At 40.1% G+C, this 21985-nt stretch overlaps 1 protein-coding gene across 9 annotated transcripts in view; it reads left to right on the top strand.

The window, feature by feature from the left end:
- The first annotated feature begins 4424 nt into the window (after positions 1-4424).
- The window catches only part of DHX40 (DEAH-box helicase 40), a 42798-nt gene continuing 25237 nt past the window's right edge, over positions 4425-21985 (top strand). Inside the window, exons 1-11 of one of the 9 annotated variants that reach the window (XM_024350698.3) lie at positions 4700-4873; positions 5199-5418; positions 5717-5884; positions 9394-9539; positions 11983-12102; positions 12604-12831; positions 13052-13118; positions 14204-14335; positions 16133-16232; positions 18341-18427; positions 18566-18748. In XM_024350698.3, coding sequence (XP_024206466.1) covers positions 9411-9539; positions 11983-12102; positions 12604-12831; positions 13052-13118; positions 14204-14335; positions 16133-16232; positions 18341-18427; positions 18566-18748 — 1046 coding nt within the window. In that variant the 5' untranslated portion in view covers positions 4700-4873; positions 5199-5418; positions 5717-5884; positions 9394-9410. Of the gene's footprint in view, positions 4891-5198; positions 5419-5716; positions 5885-9393; positions 9540-11982; positions 12103-12603; positions 12832-13051; positions 13119-14203; positions 14336-16132; positions 16233-18340; positions 18428-18565; positions 18749-21985 lie in introns of all 9 variants that reach the window. The other 8 variants (XM_024350699.3, XM_024350696.3, XR_010153043.1 and 5 more) reach the window with 8 other exon arrangements.

Below are 21985 nucleotides of genomic sequence, written 5' to 3' on the forward strand. Positions count from 1 at the left end.
CACTATCACGGCTCACACTGCAGTCTTGTCCTCCTGGGCTCAAGTGATCCCCCTGCCTCAGCCTCCCAAGTAGCTGGGAATACAGGCATGCACCTCCATGCCTGGCTAATTTTTGTATTTTTTGTAGAGACGAGTCTTGAGATGGGGTCTCACTATGTTGCGCAGGCTGGTCTCAAACTCCTGGTGTCAAGTAATCCTTCTGCCTTGGCCTCCCATCGTGTTGGGATTACAGGCATGAACCACCACATCTGGCCCCATTAGAACTTTCTACAAAATATGATCTTTCTCCTGCCCCCTAGAGGGCTGTTTATCCCTTCTGTCAGTCTTTCCTTTCTCATTATATCCTCTCCACTCTCTGCCCTCTGCCTAGGCCCAGCCTTATCCATCTGAGAGAGGAAGTAACCAGTAATTTGAGCATGCACAGAAGGCTCTGATTTGGGACCTCATGTCAGCAGTGTCTTTGGATTTTTGTTTCTGCTTTGTTGAGGGCTGAACAGGAAGATAGGCCCATGGGTTACCAGTGAGATAGAAAAAGGTGAGGAAAATACAGAGAAACAATCGGATTCACATTTTGGGATACAAATCCACCACAAATGCAAGTTTATAATACCTATGTGGGCTAAAAGTTTGTTCTCTCTCCTCCAGTCCTTTATCTTTCCTCAAAATGTGAACTTGGTATTTCTCCCTCATCAGTATCAGTTTCAACTCTCCTAAACAAATCTTCTAATTGTACCCCAATACTTTCATTGACCAAGTCGTCTCTTAATCACCACATACACACTGTAGTAGCGGCATCTTTTTCCAGCTATTCTTTTCTCTCCCTTTCATTTACCCTAGTTGATTCTAACCAGCCATCCCCAAGTGTATTAGGTACATTTTCAGTTTGCTTGCGAATTCTCATTTACTCACAATCTGGCTTCTGTCTGCTTCCCTTTACCAAGACAAGTCTTGTTTTGGTCCAATTAATGAGCTTTTAAAAAATCCATGTAGCTTAATACCATTGCTCATTCCTTCTGTGAACAATTAGGTTCTGTTATTAATTAGGTTTGTACATATCACCATTTTTCTAGCATTTTAAACTTTCTGGTTCTGACTGTAATAATATCTTTGATAATTTTCCTTTTTTTTTTTGCTTTATTTACTCCTTTTAACCATCACAACAGTGGTCCTATACTTTTCTTTCTTTCCTGAAGATGATTTTAAAATTCTATTCCATTTTTGTAAATCTGTAATGTTGAGTCTCTTTTGGATGCTCTGAAACAGGTTGCTTGGATTGTGGAATATTTTGAAAGACTGCTTATGAGGCAATAGCAGCAGGGTGCAATTCAGACTTCTCACACTTCTTTAAATACCAGTTCTTTCAGGAGTTTTTTTTTTTTTTTTGAGACAGAGTCTCACTCTGTTGTCCAGGCTGGAGTGCAGTGGTGAGATCTTGGCTCACTGCAACCACCACCTCCCCGGTTCAAGAGATTCTCCTCCATCAGCCTCCTAAGTAGCTGGGATTACAGGTGGCTACTACCACCCTAGGCTAATTTTTTGTATTTTTAGTAGAGATGGGATTTCACCATGTTGGCCAGGCTGGTCTCAAACTCTCAACCTCAGGTGATCTGGCCACCTCAGTCTCCCAAAGTCCTGGGATTACAGGCCTGGCCTCAGGTTTTTAATGTAACCCAAAGATAAGAAATAGATTCAATGTCGTTAGGGACACTGACCTTTCTTCCCAGATTCAACCCATTTATTTTCTATTTTTACTCCGTACTTGAGTTTTGTTTGTCATCGTAATTTGTAAACTCACTGGGTAGGAAATAATTGTTGATCTTCTAATTTAGAATAGCCCCAAGCACATGGTTATCATGGTAACATGCTTTAAATGTCCTTGGTTATAAAATGAACAATGTTAAACATCGCTTGAATTTTTCACTTTTATTTTTCTTCATTCTCTGCTTGCAGGTTTTATATTCTATACTCTCAATAGGTGGTTCTCATACAAGAATGGGGTCAGTTCTATTAGAGTTACAAACATTGGAAGAAAATACATTATTTTGGCACCAAAATCTAAATACTTCCATCTCCCAATGCAGTTTAGTGGTTATTAGTGTGACTTTGAATCTTGGCCCTCTTAGTTCTTTGTTTTGTCACCACAGGCAAGTTTCTAACACAAAAATTAGGGATAGTAATAACCTAACTGTATGAGTTTTTGTGAAAAATAGAGGAAATAATTTACAGTTGAAACCTGAACAAGGTGGGGTTAGGAGCCTGAGCCTTTTGCACTGTAAAAATCTGCATATAACTCTTTTCTTTTTTTTTCTTGGAGACAGAGTCTCGCTGTCACCCAGGCTGGAGTGCAGTGGTGCAATCTTGGCTCACCCCAACTTCCGCCTCCCAGGTTCAAGTGGTTCTTCTGCCTCAGCCTCCCGAATAGCTAGGACTACAGGCACGCACCACCACATCCAGCTAATTTTTTTGTATTTTTAGGAGAGATGGGGTTTTGCCATGTTGCCCAGGCTGGTCTTGAACTCCTGAACTCAGGCAATCTGCCCACCTTGGCCTCCCAAAGTGCTAGGATTACAGGTGTGAGCCACTGCATTGGGCCAATATCTGTATTACTTGACTCCCCAGAGCTTAACTGTTAATACCAACTATTGCCTGGAAGCCTTACCAATAACATAAACAGTTAATTAATACGTATTTTGTATATGTATTATATACTGTATTCTTAAAGCAAGCTAGAGAAAATAAAACATTAAGAAAATCATAAGAGAAAATATATTTACTATTCATTAAGTTTAAGTGGATCATCATAAAGGTTTCCATCCTGTTCAGTAGGCTGAAGAGAAGGAGGAGGAAGACAAAGGGTTGATCTTGCTATCTCCAGCTTAGCAGGTGCAGAAGAAAAAATCTGCCTACAAGTGGACCTGCGAAGTTCAAACCAGTATTGTTCAAGGGTCAACTGTATTGGAAAGATTTGACTACTATGAGCTAAGTGGTAATCATCATTGGTCTGAAATGATGATTTTTAGAAAGTGACTTTATTATATCAGTGATAGAGATGCCCTATACTGAAATACTGAGATTACCAATACCTTGCCTGTACCACAAATGTATGTTTGCCATTTTGGTTTCTGTTTCTATAATATTTTGAATTCCTAACATGATCCAGAAGGCTGGGAGATGCTCCTAATGAAAGAGAGAAACCTGGAATGTTCTCCTATTTACCAGATTGCTTCCTCTCATACCCAGGTTTTGAGATATAAAGTTGTTACAAAGTTCCAACTTATTTGGTATCATTCAAAATCTGATGAGCTTGCATTTTAAGAAGTGTTGATCAGTTCCATTTAAAAGCAGTTGGTATGAGTTCACTTTATTTTTTGAGGTGGAATCTCGCTCTGTTGCCCAGGCTGGAGTGCAGTGGCATGATCTTGGCTCACTGCAACCCCTGCCTCCTAGGTTCAAGCGATTCTCCTGCCTCAGCCTCCCGATTAGCTGGGATTATAGGCGCGTGCTACCACACCCGGCTAATTTTTTTTATTTTTTTATTTTTAATAGAGACGGGTTTTCACCATATTGGCCAGGCCGGTCTCGAACTCCTGATCTCAAGTGATTCATCTGTCCCGGCCTCCCAAGGTGCTGGCATTACAGGCATGAGCCACCATGCATGGCCATGACTTCACTTCAAATGAGCACAGAAAAATCTGGGGGTCCAACAACCTTATGGTACATCTTTTGAAGCCTGGTCAGACAAGAGGGTCTTTAGGTGATGGTGAAGTGACAGTTTTGAGTTGTCTTCTTTGGTAGTTAAGTGTTGGTTAATTCTAACAGCAGGAACAATTGAGGAGTTCAAGAAACAATCTTGTTCACATTGCAATGATTTTGTTACAGTTGACACTAATTTAAAAATTGGCAGGCTCTAGAACAGAAAGACCTGCCCCTAAAGTACCTTTTCTGAAAAAGTTGCCCTGCCTCAGATGCTGTGTATCTGTTGAACTTTTCAGCTACTGTGGTTTCCAAGGAATGCACCTCTATCAAAAATGAGCTTAATTCCTAAGGAAGTCAATTATTCATTCCTCCATTCCAGCAAAGTCAACAAATATTGACAGCCCACCTTGAATCACTGTGCTGGGCCCTGGATGTAGCAGTGTTTTAATATTCCGACTCTTGTGGGGGGCTTTACAATCTAGCTGGGCAGAAGAGGAAACATGTAAATAAATTAAAATGCAGGGTCCTATGAGGGAAATGAACAGCCTTGGCGACCCAAGTTTTGATAATAACATAACTAAAAGTTCGACTCCACAACTCAGTAGCTGTGTGCCTTGGACAGGTCATATCAGGTTAGGAAAGGTGAGAATTAGTTGAGGAACGCAGCACTCTGGGATCATGGTTCCAGCTCCGGGCAGAGGGTTACATCGTGTCAGGTGTGTGAAGGCAGAATAGCCTGCAGAGACCACTGTGGCGTTGAAAAGAGGTGTCGTCGCGACCTTCGGCGCCGGAGAGGCGAAACAAGAGGGGGTCTTCGGGCCCTCAGGTATGGCTCAGCCGCCCAAGGCGAAGCGCACGTGGCAGTTGGCGGGAAATCCCTGGGGGTGGAGCCTCGGCTCGAGGTCCGGCCGCCCCGTACCCCGTCATCGAGCAGCTCCCCCTCCCCTTGCTACAAGTCGCACGCGCGGAAGTAAACACCTCTACGTCATCAGGGCGCGTCCTCGTCTTTCCCCTCCCATCTCCTCAGATCGGTGGACGTGCTCGCCTCCACTCGGGGCCAGGTCTATGTCCCGGTTTCCCGCAGTCGCGGGCAGGGCGCCAAGGCGGCAGGAGGAGGGTGAGCGGTCAAGAGACCTCCAGGAAGAGCGGCTCTCGGCTGTTTGCATCGCCGATAGAGGTGCGGTCCGCGGGACGGTACGGAAGCCAGCGGGAGTTACGGCGTGGGCGTTTTGGTGGGGGGATGAAAGTACGCCTTTGGCAGGCTGAGAAGAGTAGTGAGGAAGCCGTGGCGTTCTCCTGGCTTTCCAAGCCCGAGGCGAACTTTGCGTCCAATGAGCACTTTGCCTTAGAGGGGGGCGGTCCCAGTTCCAAGTTAGGCGAAAACCTTACTGGGGGGCGAAAAAGTGAACCCCAACGCCCGAAATGCATTCTGTTCTTAAACAGGCTCATAAACCCTTTGTTCTCTACCCGTTCATCCCCCCCACCCTTCGTCGGGCCGCCAGCCTGCCTTTGGGTACAGTATGAAGGGAGCCAGTTTCCAGGAGCCAGTTTCCATGGTTACCCACCACTTGGCCTTCTGGGATATCAGTCGCTCTGAACAGGGACCTAACTTGAACCATGAATCAGAAGCAAACACAGGTGGCTTCTAATCCAGCTGAGAATTTTCTGCTGTGTTCCAGTTTTTGGTCTATTGTTAAATAAAATTGAGTTTTGTGCTTCTGCGTAAGTATGCATGTGTATACGTTGCCTTGAGCTATACTTGCTTTGAAAAGTACTTTGAGTTATGCGTGAACAAATGCTCAAGTTGCTGGATTTCACCAAAAAGTTGTTCTGGGCTCATTAACCCTCACTTACAAATTGCGCTCATTAACGCTCACTTACATGAGCGATTTAACTGAGAAGTCATGGATGATCCCTTCCAGCCCTAAAATTCTATTGCCTTTCTGGTTTTAGTCCTGAGAAATTGAGTCAGAGATATCTTTACAAGTCTTTTAATTGACTTGTTTTTCTGTTATTACAGAAGAGAAAGGATGTACGTCCCAGGAGGGAGGAACTACTCCAACTTTTCCTATTCAGAAACAAAGAAAAAAGATTATTCAAGCTGTGAGGGACAATTCATTCCTTATTGTTACTGGAAATACAGGAAGTGGTAAAACAACTCAACTCCCAAAATATCTATATGAAGCAGGTGATTTTTTTCTGTTGTAATAATTGGAAATATTTTTAAAATATCCTCTTTTTAAAGGCCAGTAGGACTTCTGTACTCCATGATTGCCCAGTATTTGCTTTTATAGTCCCGCTTCTCTTGGCACACCCCCTTCCCCTATGTCTCCTTTGCTTCTTTATGGTCTATTTCAGGTTCAAGAATTAGTTGGGATGGCAAATTTTCCCATTTTTAATTACCATAATAATCTCAAATAGAATTACATCTAGATATTACTTCCATTTTATAGAATAAAGTTGTCTAGCAGTAGACTATTAACCATTGGATACTGAAATAATTTTGAGGGGTAAGAGATATGTGATATCTGTTGCTGCCATTAGTACTTCTTGGTTCTTTCTCTAGAGCATTATCAGGTAAATATTTATCCCCTGGCTTTGCCAGCGCAAGCCAACTAACAAATTACCTTTAAAATACGTTAAGTAAAGTTAATAGGAGGCCTTTGGTTTGGACTGATCCCCCGCACTAGACCCAACAGACCAAACCAAAATGGAGTTACTCATACTGAAGTTCCACACCACCAAGTCTACAAACTAAATTTTTCATCTACTGAGAAATCAGGAGAAAGAGATAATAGCCAAATCCCCAAACAGACCAGTTTTAGGAGCATCAAGAAGTTTCCTCTGCTTTAACTTTGACAAGAAAAGTAACTTTGAAATGAGCAATCTGCTTTTTGTTTTCTGTTTCTGCTTTCCTCAGCCCTTTTCTGTCTATAGAATCAGCCTCCTCTGCTCAGCTCATTGGAACACTGATTCTATTTTATGAGACGATGGGTTGATGTGATTCCAGAATTAGAATCACAAAAGCCAATTAAAAAGTTTTGGCTGGGCACAGTGGCTCACGCCTGTAATCCCAGCACTTTGGGAGCCCGAGGTGGGCGGATCATGAGGTCAGGAGATTGGGACCATCATGGCTAACACAGTGAAACCCTGTCTCTACTGAAAATAGAAAAAAAAAAAAAAATTCGCCAGGCGTGGTGGTGGGCGCTTGTAGTCCCAGCTACTCGGGAGGCTGAGGCAGGAGAATGGCATGAATCTGGGAGGCGGAGCTTGCAGTGAGCCGAGATCGTGCCACTGTACTCCAGCCTGGGAGACAGAGTGAGACTCCGTCTCCAAAAAAAAAAAAAAATTTTTAGGCCGGGCGCGGTGGCTCAAGCCTGTAATCCCAGCACTTTGGGAGGCCAAGGCAGGTGGATCATGAGGTCAGCAGTTCGAGACCAGCCTGGCCAACATGGTGAAACCCGTCTATACTAAAAATACAAAAATTAGGCGTGGCGGTGGGCACCTATAATCCCAGCTACTTGGGAGGCTGAGGCGGGAGAATCGCTTGAACCCAGGAGGCAGAGGTTGCAGTGAGCTGAGACCGTGCTGTTGCACTCCAGTCTGGGCGACAGAGTGAGACTCTGTGTCAAAAAAAATAAACAAAAATAAAATAAATTTGTTGTAATTTTGTTTTTTGACAAGTGTCTTTCAGTATGACAGAACTTTCTGTCATAAGGTTTGTAAAGAGCAGTATTATATTGGATATGATTTGCCTTAAAAAATAACAAATGTATTATTCTAATGCTTCAATCTAAGGTGCCATCTATTAAGATATATCACTATTTTATATGCAGTAATCCCTTCTTATCCTTGGGAGATGCCTTCTAAGACCACTCAATGCCTGAAACTGCCAATAATACCAAACCCTGCATATACTATGTGTTTTCCTATACATACATACATACCTATGATAAAGTTTAGTTTATAAATTAGGCATAGTAAGAAGTTAACAACAACAACAATAAAATAGAGCAGTTATGACAATATACTGTAGTAAAACTTTTGTAAATGTGGTCTCTCTCTGTCTCTCAAAGTACTGTAGCATTTTTGGACCTCCATTGACTGTAGGTAACTGAAAAATTGGAAAGCAAAACCAAAGGTAAAGAGGGACTACTGTATTAGTAAGAATGGAAATGCGCCATCGATTTTAAGATGCAGCTCCATTCCCAAATATATTAAAATGGTATATGGAAGGTGCATATATATATATAGATATAGATATAGATATTTATTTATTTTTTTGAGATGAGATCTTACTATGTCGCCCAGGCTGATCTCAAACTCCTGAGTTCAAGCAATCCTCCTACCTCAACCTTCTGAGTAGCCAGGCTGCTGAGTAGCTGGGATTACAGGTGTGTACCACTGCTCCCAGCAGAAAGGTGGCATATTTAAGTCCAGTTTTAGGCTGGGTGCAGTGGCTCATGCCTGTGATCCCAGCACATTGGGAGGCTGAGGCAGATGGATCACTTGAGGTCAGAAATTTGAGACCAGCCTGGCCAACATGGTGAAACCCCATCTCTACTAAAAATACAAAATTAGCTGGGTGTGGTGGCGCGCACCTGTAATCCCAGTTACTCAGGCGGCTGAGGCAGGAGAATTGCTTGAACCCAGGAGGTAGAGGTTGCAGTGAGCCGAGATTGTGCCACTGCACTCCCGCCTGGGCAACAGAGCAAGACTCTATCTCAAAAATAAATAAATAAATAAATAAATAAATCCAGTTTTACTCTTGTGGCAAAAGTAAATTTATTTTGGGAAGTATGTGGAATTTTATGAATTCTTATGTTTCAAAATTCTTGGCTTACCTTTAGAGTAGATTTTTAGACAGAAAAAAACAGACAAAGCCTGAATTCTAATTTAAAAAATATATTTTTTACAAAAAAATTAGCTGGGCCTGGTGGCAAGCGCCTGTAATCCCAGCTGCTCAGGTGGCTGAGGCAGGAGAATCGCTTGAACCCAGGAAGTGAAAGTTGCAGTGAGCCAAGATCGCGCCACTGCATTCCAGCCTGGGCAACAGAGCAATACTCCGTCTCAAAAAAGAAAAAAATATATATATATCTATATATATATATATATAGATATATATATATATATATAATTTTTTCTTTCTTTTTTTTTTTTTTTTTTTTTTGGCTGGGCGTGGTGTCTCATGCCTATAATCCCAGTACTTTGGGAGGCAGAGGCAAGTGGATCACCTGAGGTTGGGAGTACAAGACCAGCCTGACCAACAGGGAGAAAACCCATCTCTGCTAAAATACAAAATTAGCCCGGCATGGTGGCACATGCCTGTTATCCCAGCTACTCGGGAGGCTGAGGCAGGAGAATTGCTTGAACCCGGGACGCAGAGGTTGTGGTGAGCCGAGATTGCGCCATTGCACTACAGCCTAGGCAACAAGAGCAAAACTCTGTCTAAATATATATATATATATAATATATATATAAAATATACATATTTATTTTTGCGTGGTTATTAATATGTATTATTTTAAATTAATATTTAAATTTCCATGATGCAAACATAGCAGTGTGTTTTTAATTTGCGAGATATTCTTTTGGAAACATTCAAGCAGTTTTGTATTGATTGGCCAAAAACAATTTAGCTCTAATAGGAAGACAATTGCTAACATTGTTGTGTTTCTTTATCTCTGGTTTTGATAGGGTTTTCACAACATGGTATGATTGGTGTAACTCAACCACGAAAAGTAGCTGCTATATCAGTTGCTCAGAGAGTAGCTGAAGAAATGAAATGCACTTTGGGATCCAAAGTAGGATACCAAGTTCGTTTTGATGATTGCAGTTCTAAGGTACAAAAGTCTTGTTGGTATTTGTTTCTTTTCTTTTATGGGACAGGGTCTTGCTCTGTCGCCCAGCCTGGAGTGCGTGGCGCAATCATGGCTCTCTGTAGCCTCTACCTTCTGGGCTCAAGTGATCTCCTACCTCAGCCCCTTGGGTAGCTGGGACTACAGGAGCATGCCACCATGCCCAGCTAATGTTATAAACTTAACAGAAAGAGTGGAGAGAGTTCTGAAAGATTTTTAACTTCAAAATTCAATATATATTTTAAAGAATTTATTTTTGTTGTTCATTGTTAATGCTTTAGCTCTCAAGTGTCTGATATTCATCCCATTTTCTCCTTCCTTAGTTTATAAATGACAGTTTATTTTCTTAGGATTCTCTTATTTATGTTTTTTAACTGTAAGGATTCTTGACATGTAGGTTTTTAAAATGTTTTATTGTAGTAAAATATATATAACTTGACCATTTTACTATTTTGGTATACAATTCAGTACCATTAAGTATGTTGACAATGGGCTGGGCTTGATGGCTCACGTCTGTAATCCCATCACTTTGGGAGGCCGAGGCAGGTGGATCACCTGAGGTCAGGAGTTCGAGACCAGCCTGACCAACATGGAGAAACCCTGTCTCTTTTAAAAATACAAAATTAGCTGGGCATGGTGGTGCATGCCTGTAATCCCAGCTACTCAGGAGGCTGAGGCAGGAAAATGGCTTGAACCCGGGAGGCGGAGGTTGCGGTGAGCTGAGATCGCGCAGCTGCACTCCAGCCTGGGCAACAAGAGCAAAACTCCACCTCAAAAAAAAAAAAGTGTGTTCACAATGTTGGGTAACCATCACCATTCCTACTTTCAGAACTTTTTTTATCATCCCAAACAGAAACTCTTATAGATTAAAACCCCCATTTCTCCCTCCCCCTAGCCTCTGGTAACTTCTTTTTTTTTTTTGAGACGAAGTCTCACACCGTTGCCCGGGCTGGAGTGCAGTGGCGCGACCTCCACTCCCTGCAACCTCTGCCTCCCAGGTTCTAGTGATTCTCCTGCCTCAGCCTCCCAAGTAGCTGGGATTACAGGCTCCTGCCACCACGCCCAGCTAATTTTTTGTATTTTTAGTAGAGATGGGGTTGGTCTCAAATTCCTGACCTTGTGATCTGCCTGCCTCGGCCTCCCAAAGTGCTGGGATTACAGGGTAAACCACCGCGCCCTGCTGTATCTTCTCTTCTACTTTCTGTCTCTACAAATTTGCCTACTCCGGGTACCTCATTCTAGTGGAATCACACAATATTTTGTACTTCGTGTCACTCTTATTTCACTGAGCATGTTTTCAGGTTGATTTATTTTGTGTGTTTGTATTCTTGAAGTCAATGGAAAGCTGAATTAACAAAATCAGCCAATTAACAAAATCAGCAAGTGTTAAAGCATCTTCTATATTCATGGCACCAACAAATTTAAAATTTTCTTTTTAATAGTGAATATTATAATTTACATTCCCTGTGGATTTCTTAATCCTGTCCAGCTACAAAATGATCCCTGGTTTACATATGTTCCCTAATGGGAATGGCCATCAAATGTGGCACAAGATGACTCCCCAAAATACTATCTTTTTGCCTTCCTAGTGGTCACTGTTTTTTCTTTCTTCCTTCCCTTGTTTTATGGATGTCGTTGCTGTTATTCCTACCCTTTGGACCTTTTTCTCACCCTGTTTTAATGCTTGTTGAGTAACACATTTTTATTTGGAGATAGTGTCTTACTAAGTCACCCAGGCTGGAGTGCAATGGCGTGATCTCAGCTCACTGCAATCTCCGCCTCTCAGGCTCAAGCAGTCCTCCCGTCTCAGCCTCCCAAGTAGCTGGGACTACAGGCGTGAGCCACCACACCTGGCTAATTTTTATATGTTTATTAGAGATGTGGTTTTGCTATGTTGTCCACGCTGGTCTCGAACTCCTGGACTCAAGTGATCCGCCCACCCCAGCAACCCAAAGTGCTGGGATTACAGGCGTGAGCTACCGTGTCTGACCTAAGTAACACATTTTTTAATAGAGAAGAGGAGAGAGTGGGTGGAAAGTATGCACCTACCATTTTCTCATTTCCCCCGAATCCTCTAAAATAGGGGCTGAGTCAGAAAGATAAATCTCATTTCACTGTTGTTTCCCACAACTTGCTTACCCAATGCCATTGCATCATCTTGCCACTTTCCTCTGACTTTATTGTATTTCCTTATTGGTGATTTTTGTTGCTTTGTCCAAGAATACCCAAGTGAGTTATTTGTCCCTTTTTCTGTATAGACAGCATGTTTTGTAACTTACCATCATTTTGTATACATAAGTTAGACTATTTTTATGTACCCTTTTGTTTAGTCAGAGTGGTTTGATCACTTAATGTTTGTACCTCTTGAGGAAAAATTTAGTTGGGAAAATAGTGGTGAATTCCTGTGACACTGCTGTTTGAACATTAGGAGACAGCAATCAAATATATGACTGATGGATGTTTACTGAAACATATTCTGGGAGACCCAAATCTTACCAAATTCAGTGTCATTATTTTGGATGAAGCCCATGAAAGAACTCTAACTACAGTGAGTATTTTATTATTATTTTTTTTATTAGCAAGTAGTTTGTTTGGGTAGCTTTTTATTGTGTAGAGAATTGCCTCCTCTTACTTTTTAATTTAATTTAATTTTTGAGAGATGGAGTCTTGCTCCATCACCCAGGCTGGAGAGCAGTGGCACGATCATAGCTCACTGCACCCTTGAACTCCTGGGCTCAAGTGATCCTCCCATCTCAACCTCCTGAGTTGCTGGTACTGCAGATGTGCATCACCATGTCTGGCTAATTTTTAAGAATATTTTTTGTAGAGACAGTGTCTTCGTTTTGTTTCCCTGGCAGGTCTCGACCTCTTCGCCTCCGACCTTGGCCTCCCAAAGTGCTGGGATTACAGGTGTGAGCCACCGCACCTGGCTCCTACTTATATTTTAATGTATTAAAATAGGAATTCCTTGGTTAGAACAGCAGTGTATTTAAAATAGTTTGGCTGTTAAGTGTACTTGTGACTTACTAGAAATTTACTTTTCTTTCAGGATATCTTATTTGGTTTATTGAAGAAGCTATTTCAGGAGAAGTCTCCTAATAGGAAGGAGCATTTAAAAGTGGTGGTAATGTCAGCAACTATGGAATTAGCCAAGCTCTCTGCATTCTTTGGAAATTGTCCAATATTTGATATACCTGGAAGACTTTATCCAGTCAGAGAAAAATTCTGCAATTTGATTGGTCCACGAGACAGAGAAAATACTGCGTATATTCAAGCGGTATTACTTGGCATTCATTTAATGTCTTTTTAAAATATCTATGATTCTTACTAATTGGGTGGTTTGATAATTCATTTGTTCACTACTATTTTAATGACAGTCCTCACAGGTCCTAGAACTTTTAAGAATCAAATTTAATTTTTCTGTGGGGCAAGGGAAGTGGTGGTAAGGGAATGACTGTATTTCCACTAGCATATTATGCCTGCATTTCTTGCTTTAGATTGTGAAAGTCACCATGGATATCCATTTGAATGAAATGGCTGGAGACATTTTGGTTTTTCTGACTGGTGAGCATTCAGTATCAAGTTAAAAAACTTAAGTATTTGTAAGTAAGGAATGTGGCACCCAGATAGAGTGCTACCTCTGTTGGGAATTCTGTGCCCTTCTCAAGTGTTGCCCTAGCCTTTTCTGATTATCTGAATAATTTTAGGTAAAAGATAGATAAAAATTGTAAGCTAGCTGCCAAAGAGGATTATATATATTTATGTCAAAGACATATGTTTATGTCAAAGACATAATAGTATGTATATATATTTTATGTCAAAGACATAGTAGTATATGTCAAAGACGTAATAGTGTATATGTATATATACACACACATATATGTCAAATGTCAAAGACATCAGGCTCATTAGTAAATATATGTAAAACACACTGACCTTTTAATAGAAAGAAATTAAATAGTGAAATATTGTTTTTGTTGGTCTGTCTTAGATAGAAATGTAACCTGACTAAACAGACCTGAGTTAATTCCATTATTTCAAAGGACATTTCACCAGGTTCTTCTTTGGGTGGTGGCATTGTACTGTGTGGTAACAACACATAAGGTGTAGAATCTATGTGTCGTAGACAAGCATGTGGCATTTTTGGAGATCAAAAATAAAATAGTTAAATCCCAAACTAGTGGCATAACTTTTCAAGTAGCAGCACCCTCCTAATAGGAATTAGTAGTTTCCTTGTTTACCTTTTTCCTCTGCCTTGTACTAATGTCAGAAGTGAGGGATTGTCACAATCTTTGCCTTTTTGGAGATTACTTAAGTATTTTGAAATTTAACCAAATGCAATAGCACCTGGACTAGCTTTTCTCCTTTGTTAACAATTTGGTGAGTCTTCTCAAATACAGGGTGAAAAGCTTGACGATGATAAATATTTTTATTCCTTTAGAGATTTAAGTTTCTTAGAAACTGATGTTTCTTCTACTTCGAATTTTATTGTTGAAATATGGTACAGCTTATGTGTTCATCTCCTTTACATTAAATGAGAGATTTACAATAACTTTTAGGCAAAATTAATTTTAATTTTGACATTTTCTTTATTTTTAAATTAATTTTTCTGTTCAGTTGCTGAAGTTATTTTTTTCTTCCCATTTTAGGCCAGTTTGAAATCGAAAAAAGTTGTGAGTTACTTTTTCAGATGGCAGAGTCTGTTGATTATGATTATGATGTTCAAGATACCACCCTCGATGGCTTGTTAATATTGCCATGTTATGGATCAATGACAACAGGTAATTTCTCATTAGAATAGAAAATTTGATTTTTTAAAAAAACTTTTTATTGAATAATCATGTTTACAGAAAAGCAGTCAGATCTTAAGTGCTTAGGTAAGTTTCACAAACCAGTCTCACCTTTGTAACCCACATCCAGATCATGAAACAAATCAGTGAGAACCAGCATTCCTTGAGAGTAGTGATTTTTGCCTGAAGTCTTTTTACATTCACTTTTTTGAGAGTCGTGGATATCCCCCTTATTATCGTTTAGAGTATTGTTCTCCCAGCAAAACAAAACTATTGGTGAGAATTCTTTGAAATGAGGACAGTAGTTTCTTGCTGGTATTACTGTAAGTCAAACCTAATTTGCCATTGCCACAGAATTTTTAGAAATTGTGTATATCCAGTTATATCTAAGTCTAAACACAGTGGATTGTTTTCTTTTTTTTTTTTTGTGACGGAGTCTCGTTCTTGTCACCCAGGCTGTAGTGCAGTGGCGCAATCTCAGCCCACTGCAACCGCCACCTCCTGGGTTCAAGCGATTCTCCTTCCTCAGCCTCCCAAGTAGCTGGGATTGCAGGCGCTTGCCACCACACCTGGCTAAGTTTTGTTTTGTTTTGTTTTGTTTTGTTTAGCAGAGATGGGATTTTGCCATGTTGGCCAGGCTGGTTTCAAACTCCTGACCTCAGGTCATCTGCCTGCCTTGGCCTCCAGAATTGCTGGGATTACAGATGTGAGCCACCATGCCTGGCTGTGGATCATTTTCCTTTTAAAGTAGCCATGCCTTAGTCTGCTTTTCAAGAATGATCCTGTTCTTTGGTGAATTCCAAGAGCAAATGCAAACTCTTGATTTGACATTTTGGTTATAGTAAATATTGTTGAATGAGGTTTAGAATTTGTTTTATGAAACTTTTATTATGGAATTTAACTTGTAAAATTAAAGGGAAATTAACCTTAGCCTCCTATTTGGAGTTGGAATTAGCATTTGAATGTTTTTATATTTTACATGTATGTGTATTAACAGCTTTTGTTGATTGGGTGATTCTTATCCCTATATTAACAAAGTTTTGGAATATATGTGTCAGTAAAGAACATAGATGTGCTATTTTGGAAATCTTTTTTATGATGATATTAGCTTCTTACTCTCTATTGAAGCATAGATATCTATTTTAGATTTTGTCATCTTCAGGGAAATTCTTAGGATCATTGTTTAAGGTTCTCATTGTTTTCTCAAGATTTGGTTCACCGATGCTTTTATAATTTACATTGAAACTGATAAAAACCCATTATGTTTGGTTTGTTATTAATCATTAACTAAATATGTACATAGACATATATTTTTCTATACAGAGTAAATAATTTCATTCTTTCTTACTGCTACATTGAAAATAATGTTCTGGATTTTCTCTTGCCTCTGTTTTTTTTTTTTGTTTTTTTGAGATGGAGTCTCGCTCTGTCGCCCAGGCTGGAGTGCAGTGGCGTGATCTTGGCTCACTGCAACCTCTGCCTCCCAGATTCAAGCAATTCTCCTGCCTCAGCCTCCCGAGTAGCTGGGACTACAGGCGCACGCCCCCACGCCCTGCTAATTTTTTGTATTTTTCTTAGAGACAAGGTCTCACCATGTTAGCCAGGATGGTCTCGATATCCTGACCTTGTGATCCTCCCGCCTCAGCCTCCCAAGGTGCTGGGATTACAGGCGTGAGCCACCACGCCCGGCCTAGAAACATGACTTGTAATGAAAAATTGAGTTCTTCAAAACTTGAGTTTGACACATGCATGTTGTAAATTGGTATTTTCTTTTTATATATACTTTAGATCAACAGAGGAGGATATTTTTGCCACCGCCACCTGGAATTAGAAAATGTGTCATATCCACCAATATTTCTGCAACGTCTTTGACAATAGATGGAATCAGGTAAAACTTTTGAACTTTCTCTTAAAGTCAAGGAAGCCTATCGTTACTAAACATTAGCTAAACATTACTGAGTTTGCTTTTCTGTGCCCTCCACTAATTCCCTTCTCTCCTACTTTTTGATGTTCTTAACGTGTAATCACCTATTTTGTTTTGTAATTATTGATTGCTTTGAGCAGGAAATGGAGTAGGAGGTACATACTATATTCCTATTCACACTTTTTTTTTTTTTTTAGAGACAGGGTCTCATTATGTTGCTGAGGCTGGAGTATAGTGACTATTCACAGGCGTGCAGTCATAGCACACTACAGCCTTGTATGGAGATCAACCAATCCTCCCGCCTCAGTCTCCTGGGTAGCTGGGACCACAGGCATGTGTCACCGTACTTGGCTGTTCACAGTTTTTAACTACTTGGCAACTTGAAGCTTCTTTTCAAATTTAAGATTATGTATAATGCTTCATGGGTTTCACTAAATAGGAAGCCAAACCTATTTTTCTGTACTCCCATTATAAGCATATACCTTAGATGATTTGATATTTCCTTCTACCTTGCAGCCTCACTCGGTAGAGTTAGTTTGTATATCCAATGTTTATCTGGATGTATTGTCTCTGACTTTTTACCTTTTTGTGAAAATTAACTATGATTCAGGTCCCTTATCTTTTCTGGATGTAGTAAATAGTGCTATCAAATTTTTGGGTAAATTTAGTAAGGAAACACTAAGAAATTTTAAGTCTGGACTGACAACTAATGCAAAGTTCTTTAAGACTGGGTTATTTATCATTTACCCAATATATTTTATTTCTTTAGCTAAGTCTGATTGTCTGTCTCAGGAAGGCTGAACCTGAATCTCAAAGATCCTGTGTGTTTCTTCTGGGTAAAATGATCACCCAGGTCTGAGAGGAAGTCTAATTTCCTCTGCTTTTCTTCGTTACTTTAAAAATAATGGTTTCACTAAGGGATTAAGGGAGTGCTCTCCTGGGTAAATTAACCTCTGTAATTTTCTGTTTCCTGCACAGGCAAAAGCCATTAAATAGTATGTTTCAGAATGTTGTCTTGTTACTGCTATCCTACTTTGGTTCCTTACCTGACTTGTTCACCATTTAATTGCCTTAGAATGGCATGTTAAGGGCTAGTTGAAATTAGATTCTGAATCTGTTTAAATGGTCTGAAGCTGACTTTCAAGTTTGTGTATTTTTTTATTGAGGCAAAATTCACATAAAATTAATTATTTAAAATGAAAAATTAAGTAGTACTTAGTACATTTACAGTATTGTGCAACCACTGCTTCTGCTTAGTTCTAAAATATTTCAACACCTCTAAATAAAACCGCATACCCATTAAGCAGGTACTCCACATTCCCCTCTCGACCCCAGCCCTTGGCAACTACCAGTCTTACTTTTTGTTTGTACGTATTTTCTTTTTTTAAAAATTCTTTAGATGTGTCAGCAGGAAGCAGTATGTATTTTCTATTCTGGATATTTCATACAAATAGAATCATATAATATGTGGCCTTCTGTGTTTGCTTTCTTTCACTTAGCATAATATTTTTGAGGTTCGTCCACATTGTAGCATGTATCAGTACTTCATTCTTTTTTGTGGCTGAATAATATTGCAAAGTGTGTGTGTGTGTATATATATATATATATGCCATTGTGTGTGTATATATGCGTGTGTATATATACTACATACATATATGCAAAGCAATTTGTTCATCCCTTCTTCCATTAATGGTTAATGGACATTTAGGTTGTTTTTACCTTATGGCTGTGATTCATAGTGCTGATATGAACATTGGTCTGTAAGTATTTGTTTGAGTACTTGTTCTCAGTTCTTTTTGGTGTACACTTAGAAATGGAATTGCTGGATCATATGGTAATTTTGTGTTTAACTTTTTGAGGACCTCCGAACAATTTTCCACCTCGGCTGAACCATTTTACATTCCCACCAACAACATACGAGGGTTCCAATTTCTTGACTTTCAAGTTTTACACTTAACATAAAAGGCATTGTGTACCTGCTAGTTTGCTAGAAAAGGAGAAACCAAAGTGGTTAAAAATTAACAAGTCTTCTTTTATTTTCCAGAAACTTAACTTGCTTTGATTCTTCTTAGATATGTGGTAGATGGTGGCTTTGTGAAGCAGTTAAACCACAACCCCAGATTAGGGTTGGACATCCTGGAGGTGGTTCCAATTTCAAAGTAAGTCTCTATGTCAAATCTTTTTATTCAAAGAACAACTGATTAGGTAATTTCTAGCTGTTTTGGGGAGACAAAGTAAATTACCTGAGAAACCCACAGAACATTTTGGGGAATTTTTGGGTTTTTTTCCTTTTGTAGGAGTGAGGCATTACAGCGAAGTGGCCGAGCTGGCAGGACTTCTTCAGGAAAATGCTTTCGGATCTATAGTAAAGATTTTTGGAACCAGTGTATGCCTGACCATGTGATCCCTGAAATTAAGAGAACTAGTTTGACATCTGTAGTTCTGACCTTAAAGTGCCTTGCCATACACGATGTCATAAGGTATGTAGATAACTAGAAAAAAAAAAAAAAAACTTGTTAGCCTGGAACCAAGTTATTGGCTCAAAAATTATTTTGAAATATTTGATACATCCCTGAGAGTTGAGGCTAACCTCTTTTACAGGTTGGTTTTTATATTGGTTGCTTTTCTTTTTTTTTTTTTTTTTTTGAGATGGAGTCTTGTTCCGTTGCCCAGGCTGGAGAGCAGTGGCACGATCACGGTTCACTGCAACCTCCGCCTCCCGGGTTCAAGCAATTCTCCTGTCTCAGCCTCCCGAGTAGCTGGGACTACAGGTACCTGCCACCATGCCCAGCTAATTTTTGTATTTTTAGTAGAGATGGAGTTTCACCTTGTTGGTCAGGCTGGTCTCGAACTCCTGACCTCAGGTGATCCACCCACCTCGGCCTCCCAAAGTGCTGGGATTACAGGTGTGAGCCACTGCGCCTGGCTCTATTGGTTGCTTTTCAACTAAACTAACACAGAAGACTTCCTTGCATTGCTTTAGTAGGATCTCTTGCTCATGTTTAACCTTGGCTTAATGGCGGGGTTAGGGGGTTGTGCTGATGTTTATTTGGATCACTTAATTAATGACCACTGTTTATTTGTAATGAAAGGTATATAATGAGCTGGGCATAACAGCTTATGCCTGTAATCTCAACACTTTGGATGGCCAAGGTGGGAGGGTTGCTTGAGCCTAGGATTTCGAGACGAGCCTGGGCAACATAGTGAGACCTTGTCTCTACAATTAAAAAAAAAAAAAAAAAGTCTGATATGGTGCATGCTTGAGTCCCAGATATTTGGAGGCTGAGATGGGAAGATTGCTGGAGCCTGGCAGGTAGAGGCTGCAGTGAGCCACGATTGCACCACTGCAGTCCAGCCTGGGCAACAGAGTGAGACCCTGTTTCAAAAGAAAGGGGCTGGGTGTGGTGGCTCACGTCTGTAATCCTAGCACTTTGGGACGCCAAAGTGGGCGGATCCCTTGAGGCCAGGAGTTTGAGACCCGCCTGGCCATCCTGGCAAAACCCCGTAGCTACTGAAAATATAAAAATTAGCTGAGCTTGGTGGCACATGATTGTAGTCCCAGCTACTCCGGAGGCTGAAGCACGAGAATCACTTGAACCCAGGAGGCAGAGACTGCAATGTGCCAAGATCACACCACTGCACTCCAGCCTGGTCAACAGAGCGAGATTCTGTCTCAAAAAAACAAAACAAAACAAAAGGGTATACAGTTGGAAAGTGGAGTGTTTTTTTTGTATGGCCAGCATCATACTCTATACCATGAAAGACAGAGTAATACTCTGTAGTTTTTTGCTTTCACTAAGCTTAAGTTATATTAGGAAAACAAGGTTCAGACACGTGAAAGAAAGGAAGAACAGTTAAATTAGCCAAATATTAATATAATTTATTGGTATAAGATAGAATATTGTTATAGATAGAAATTTCTATCATACATGGTAGGGGAATTAATGGAGGAAAGTACTATCTTCTTTATTTTGGTCTTAATTGCCTTGGAATGTAAAAGTGTTCAGGAATTTTGGGGGATGGTAACCGTGCAGTTTTTAAATTCATAGTAAGTGATTATTAGGTGCATCCAAATATGTATTGTAGGCCGGGTGCGGTGGCTCACGCCTGTAATCCCAGCACTTTGGGAGGCCGAGACGGGTGGATCACCTGAGGTCAACCTGGCCAACATGGTGTAACCCTGTCTCTATTAAAAATACAAAATTAGCCAGGATGGTGGTGCTCGTCTGTGATCCCAGCTACTTGAAAGCCTGAGGCAGGAGAATTACTCGAACCCGGGAGGCAGAGGTTGCAGTGAGCCGAGATTGCGCCATCGCACTCCAGCCTGGGCAACAAGAGCGAAACTCTGTCTCCAAAAAAAAAACAACCAAAAAAAGCAAAAGAAACCCCCAAAACCCACAAATACTCATTGTATACTCTTGGAAAGCCAATTTGCCAATTTCAAAATGTTTTGATAGTTATCATTAGACTAGAGATTTTCTGAATGAGAATATGTAGATACTGGAAAGAGAAAAGCATGTAATAAATGAAATTCTGACTGTAGCAATAAATTATACCAATGAAAAGAAGGAAAGTGCCATTTAAAGAAATCCAAAGAGCCAAATAGAAAACTTTCAGATGAACCCAGGTATTAAAATAATGTCTTGATTTTTTTCATTTGGGGAAAAAGGGCCATTTTTGGAAATAGCTGCTCAGTAAGTTTGACATTGACTCTTAGTATATTCACAAAGGATAGCAGAGCAGCCTCTAACCAAGAATGAGTATATATTAGAAAAATAGGAACAATAATTAATATCATCTGCATTGAATTATTTTTCCATCTTAAGTCTTAAAAGCCATAGTGTACTAAAAATCGCAAAATTTTGTTTCAAAATGCTTGAAACAAAAAACAAAGACTTCCTGTTTAAAAAGTTGTATAAAGAATAAGGAGAGGTAGAGCCAGTGTTTGGGGTAGATGGTATAGGATTCATAGACGACAGAAAGAAAATGGATCTTCTCAATTATTATTTGCTTTCCCTTTCTTTTCCATCAGGAAGAATAATTTTAAAGCTGAAAATGCAAGAACAGGTCTGAATAAGAAGGAATTGATGACTAAGGTGGAAGGAAATAATGAGGGAAAACCTACCACCATAAGTGATTTTGTCTTGAGCATTTAGACATTATTTCCGTGGTGTTAAAAGAACTTGCAGATTTAGCGTCAGAGTCACTGTAGGTCATCTATGAGAAATTATGCAGAATACGTTATCAGAAAATGGTGAGAAAGGCGAAAGTCTTAATTTTTTTCATTTGGTAAAAAGGGCGGGTTCTGGAAACAACTACCCAGTAAGCTTGACGTTGATTACTAGCGAACTCTAGTACAGTTTATTGAAAAATGGTTTAAGGAAATTTAATGACAATTAATGAGTATGAATTTTAAAAGTTCACAATGAATATGTCATTTTTTGTTGTTGTTGTGTTTGGTTTTGGTTTTCTGAGACAGGATCTCACTCTGTCACCCAGGCTGGAGTGCAGTGGCGCAATCTCAGCTCACTGCAACCTCCACCTCCCAGGTTCAAGCGATTCTCGTGTCTCAGCCTTCTGAGTAGCTGGGATTACATGCGTGTGCCACCATGCCCGGCCAAATATGTCATTATAAGCCATTTCCTTTTCAGTTTGAGGACAGGACCGTCCACATAATGGGTGCTCCACAAGAATTTATTGAAATTTAACCTAATGTC

Source organism: Pan troglodytes, chromosome 19, assembly GCF_028858775.2.
Source record: "Pan troglodytes isolate AG18354 chromosome 19, NHGRI_mPanTro3-v2.0_pri, whole genome shotgun sequence".
Lineage (NCBI taxonomy): Eukaryota > Metazoa > Chordata > Mammalia > Primates > Hominidae > Pan > Pan troglodytes.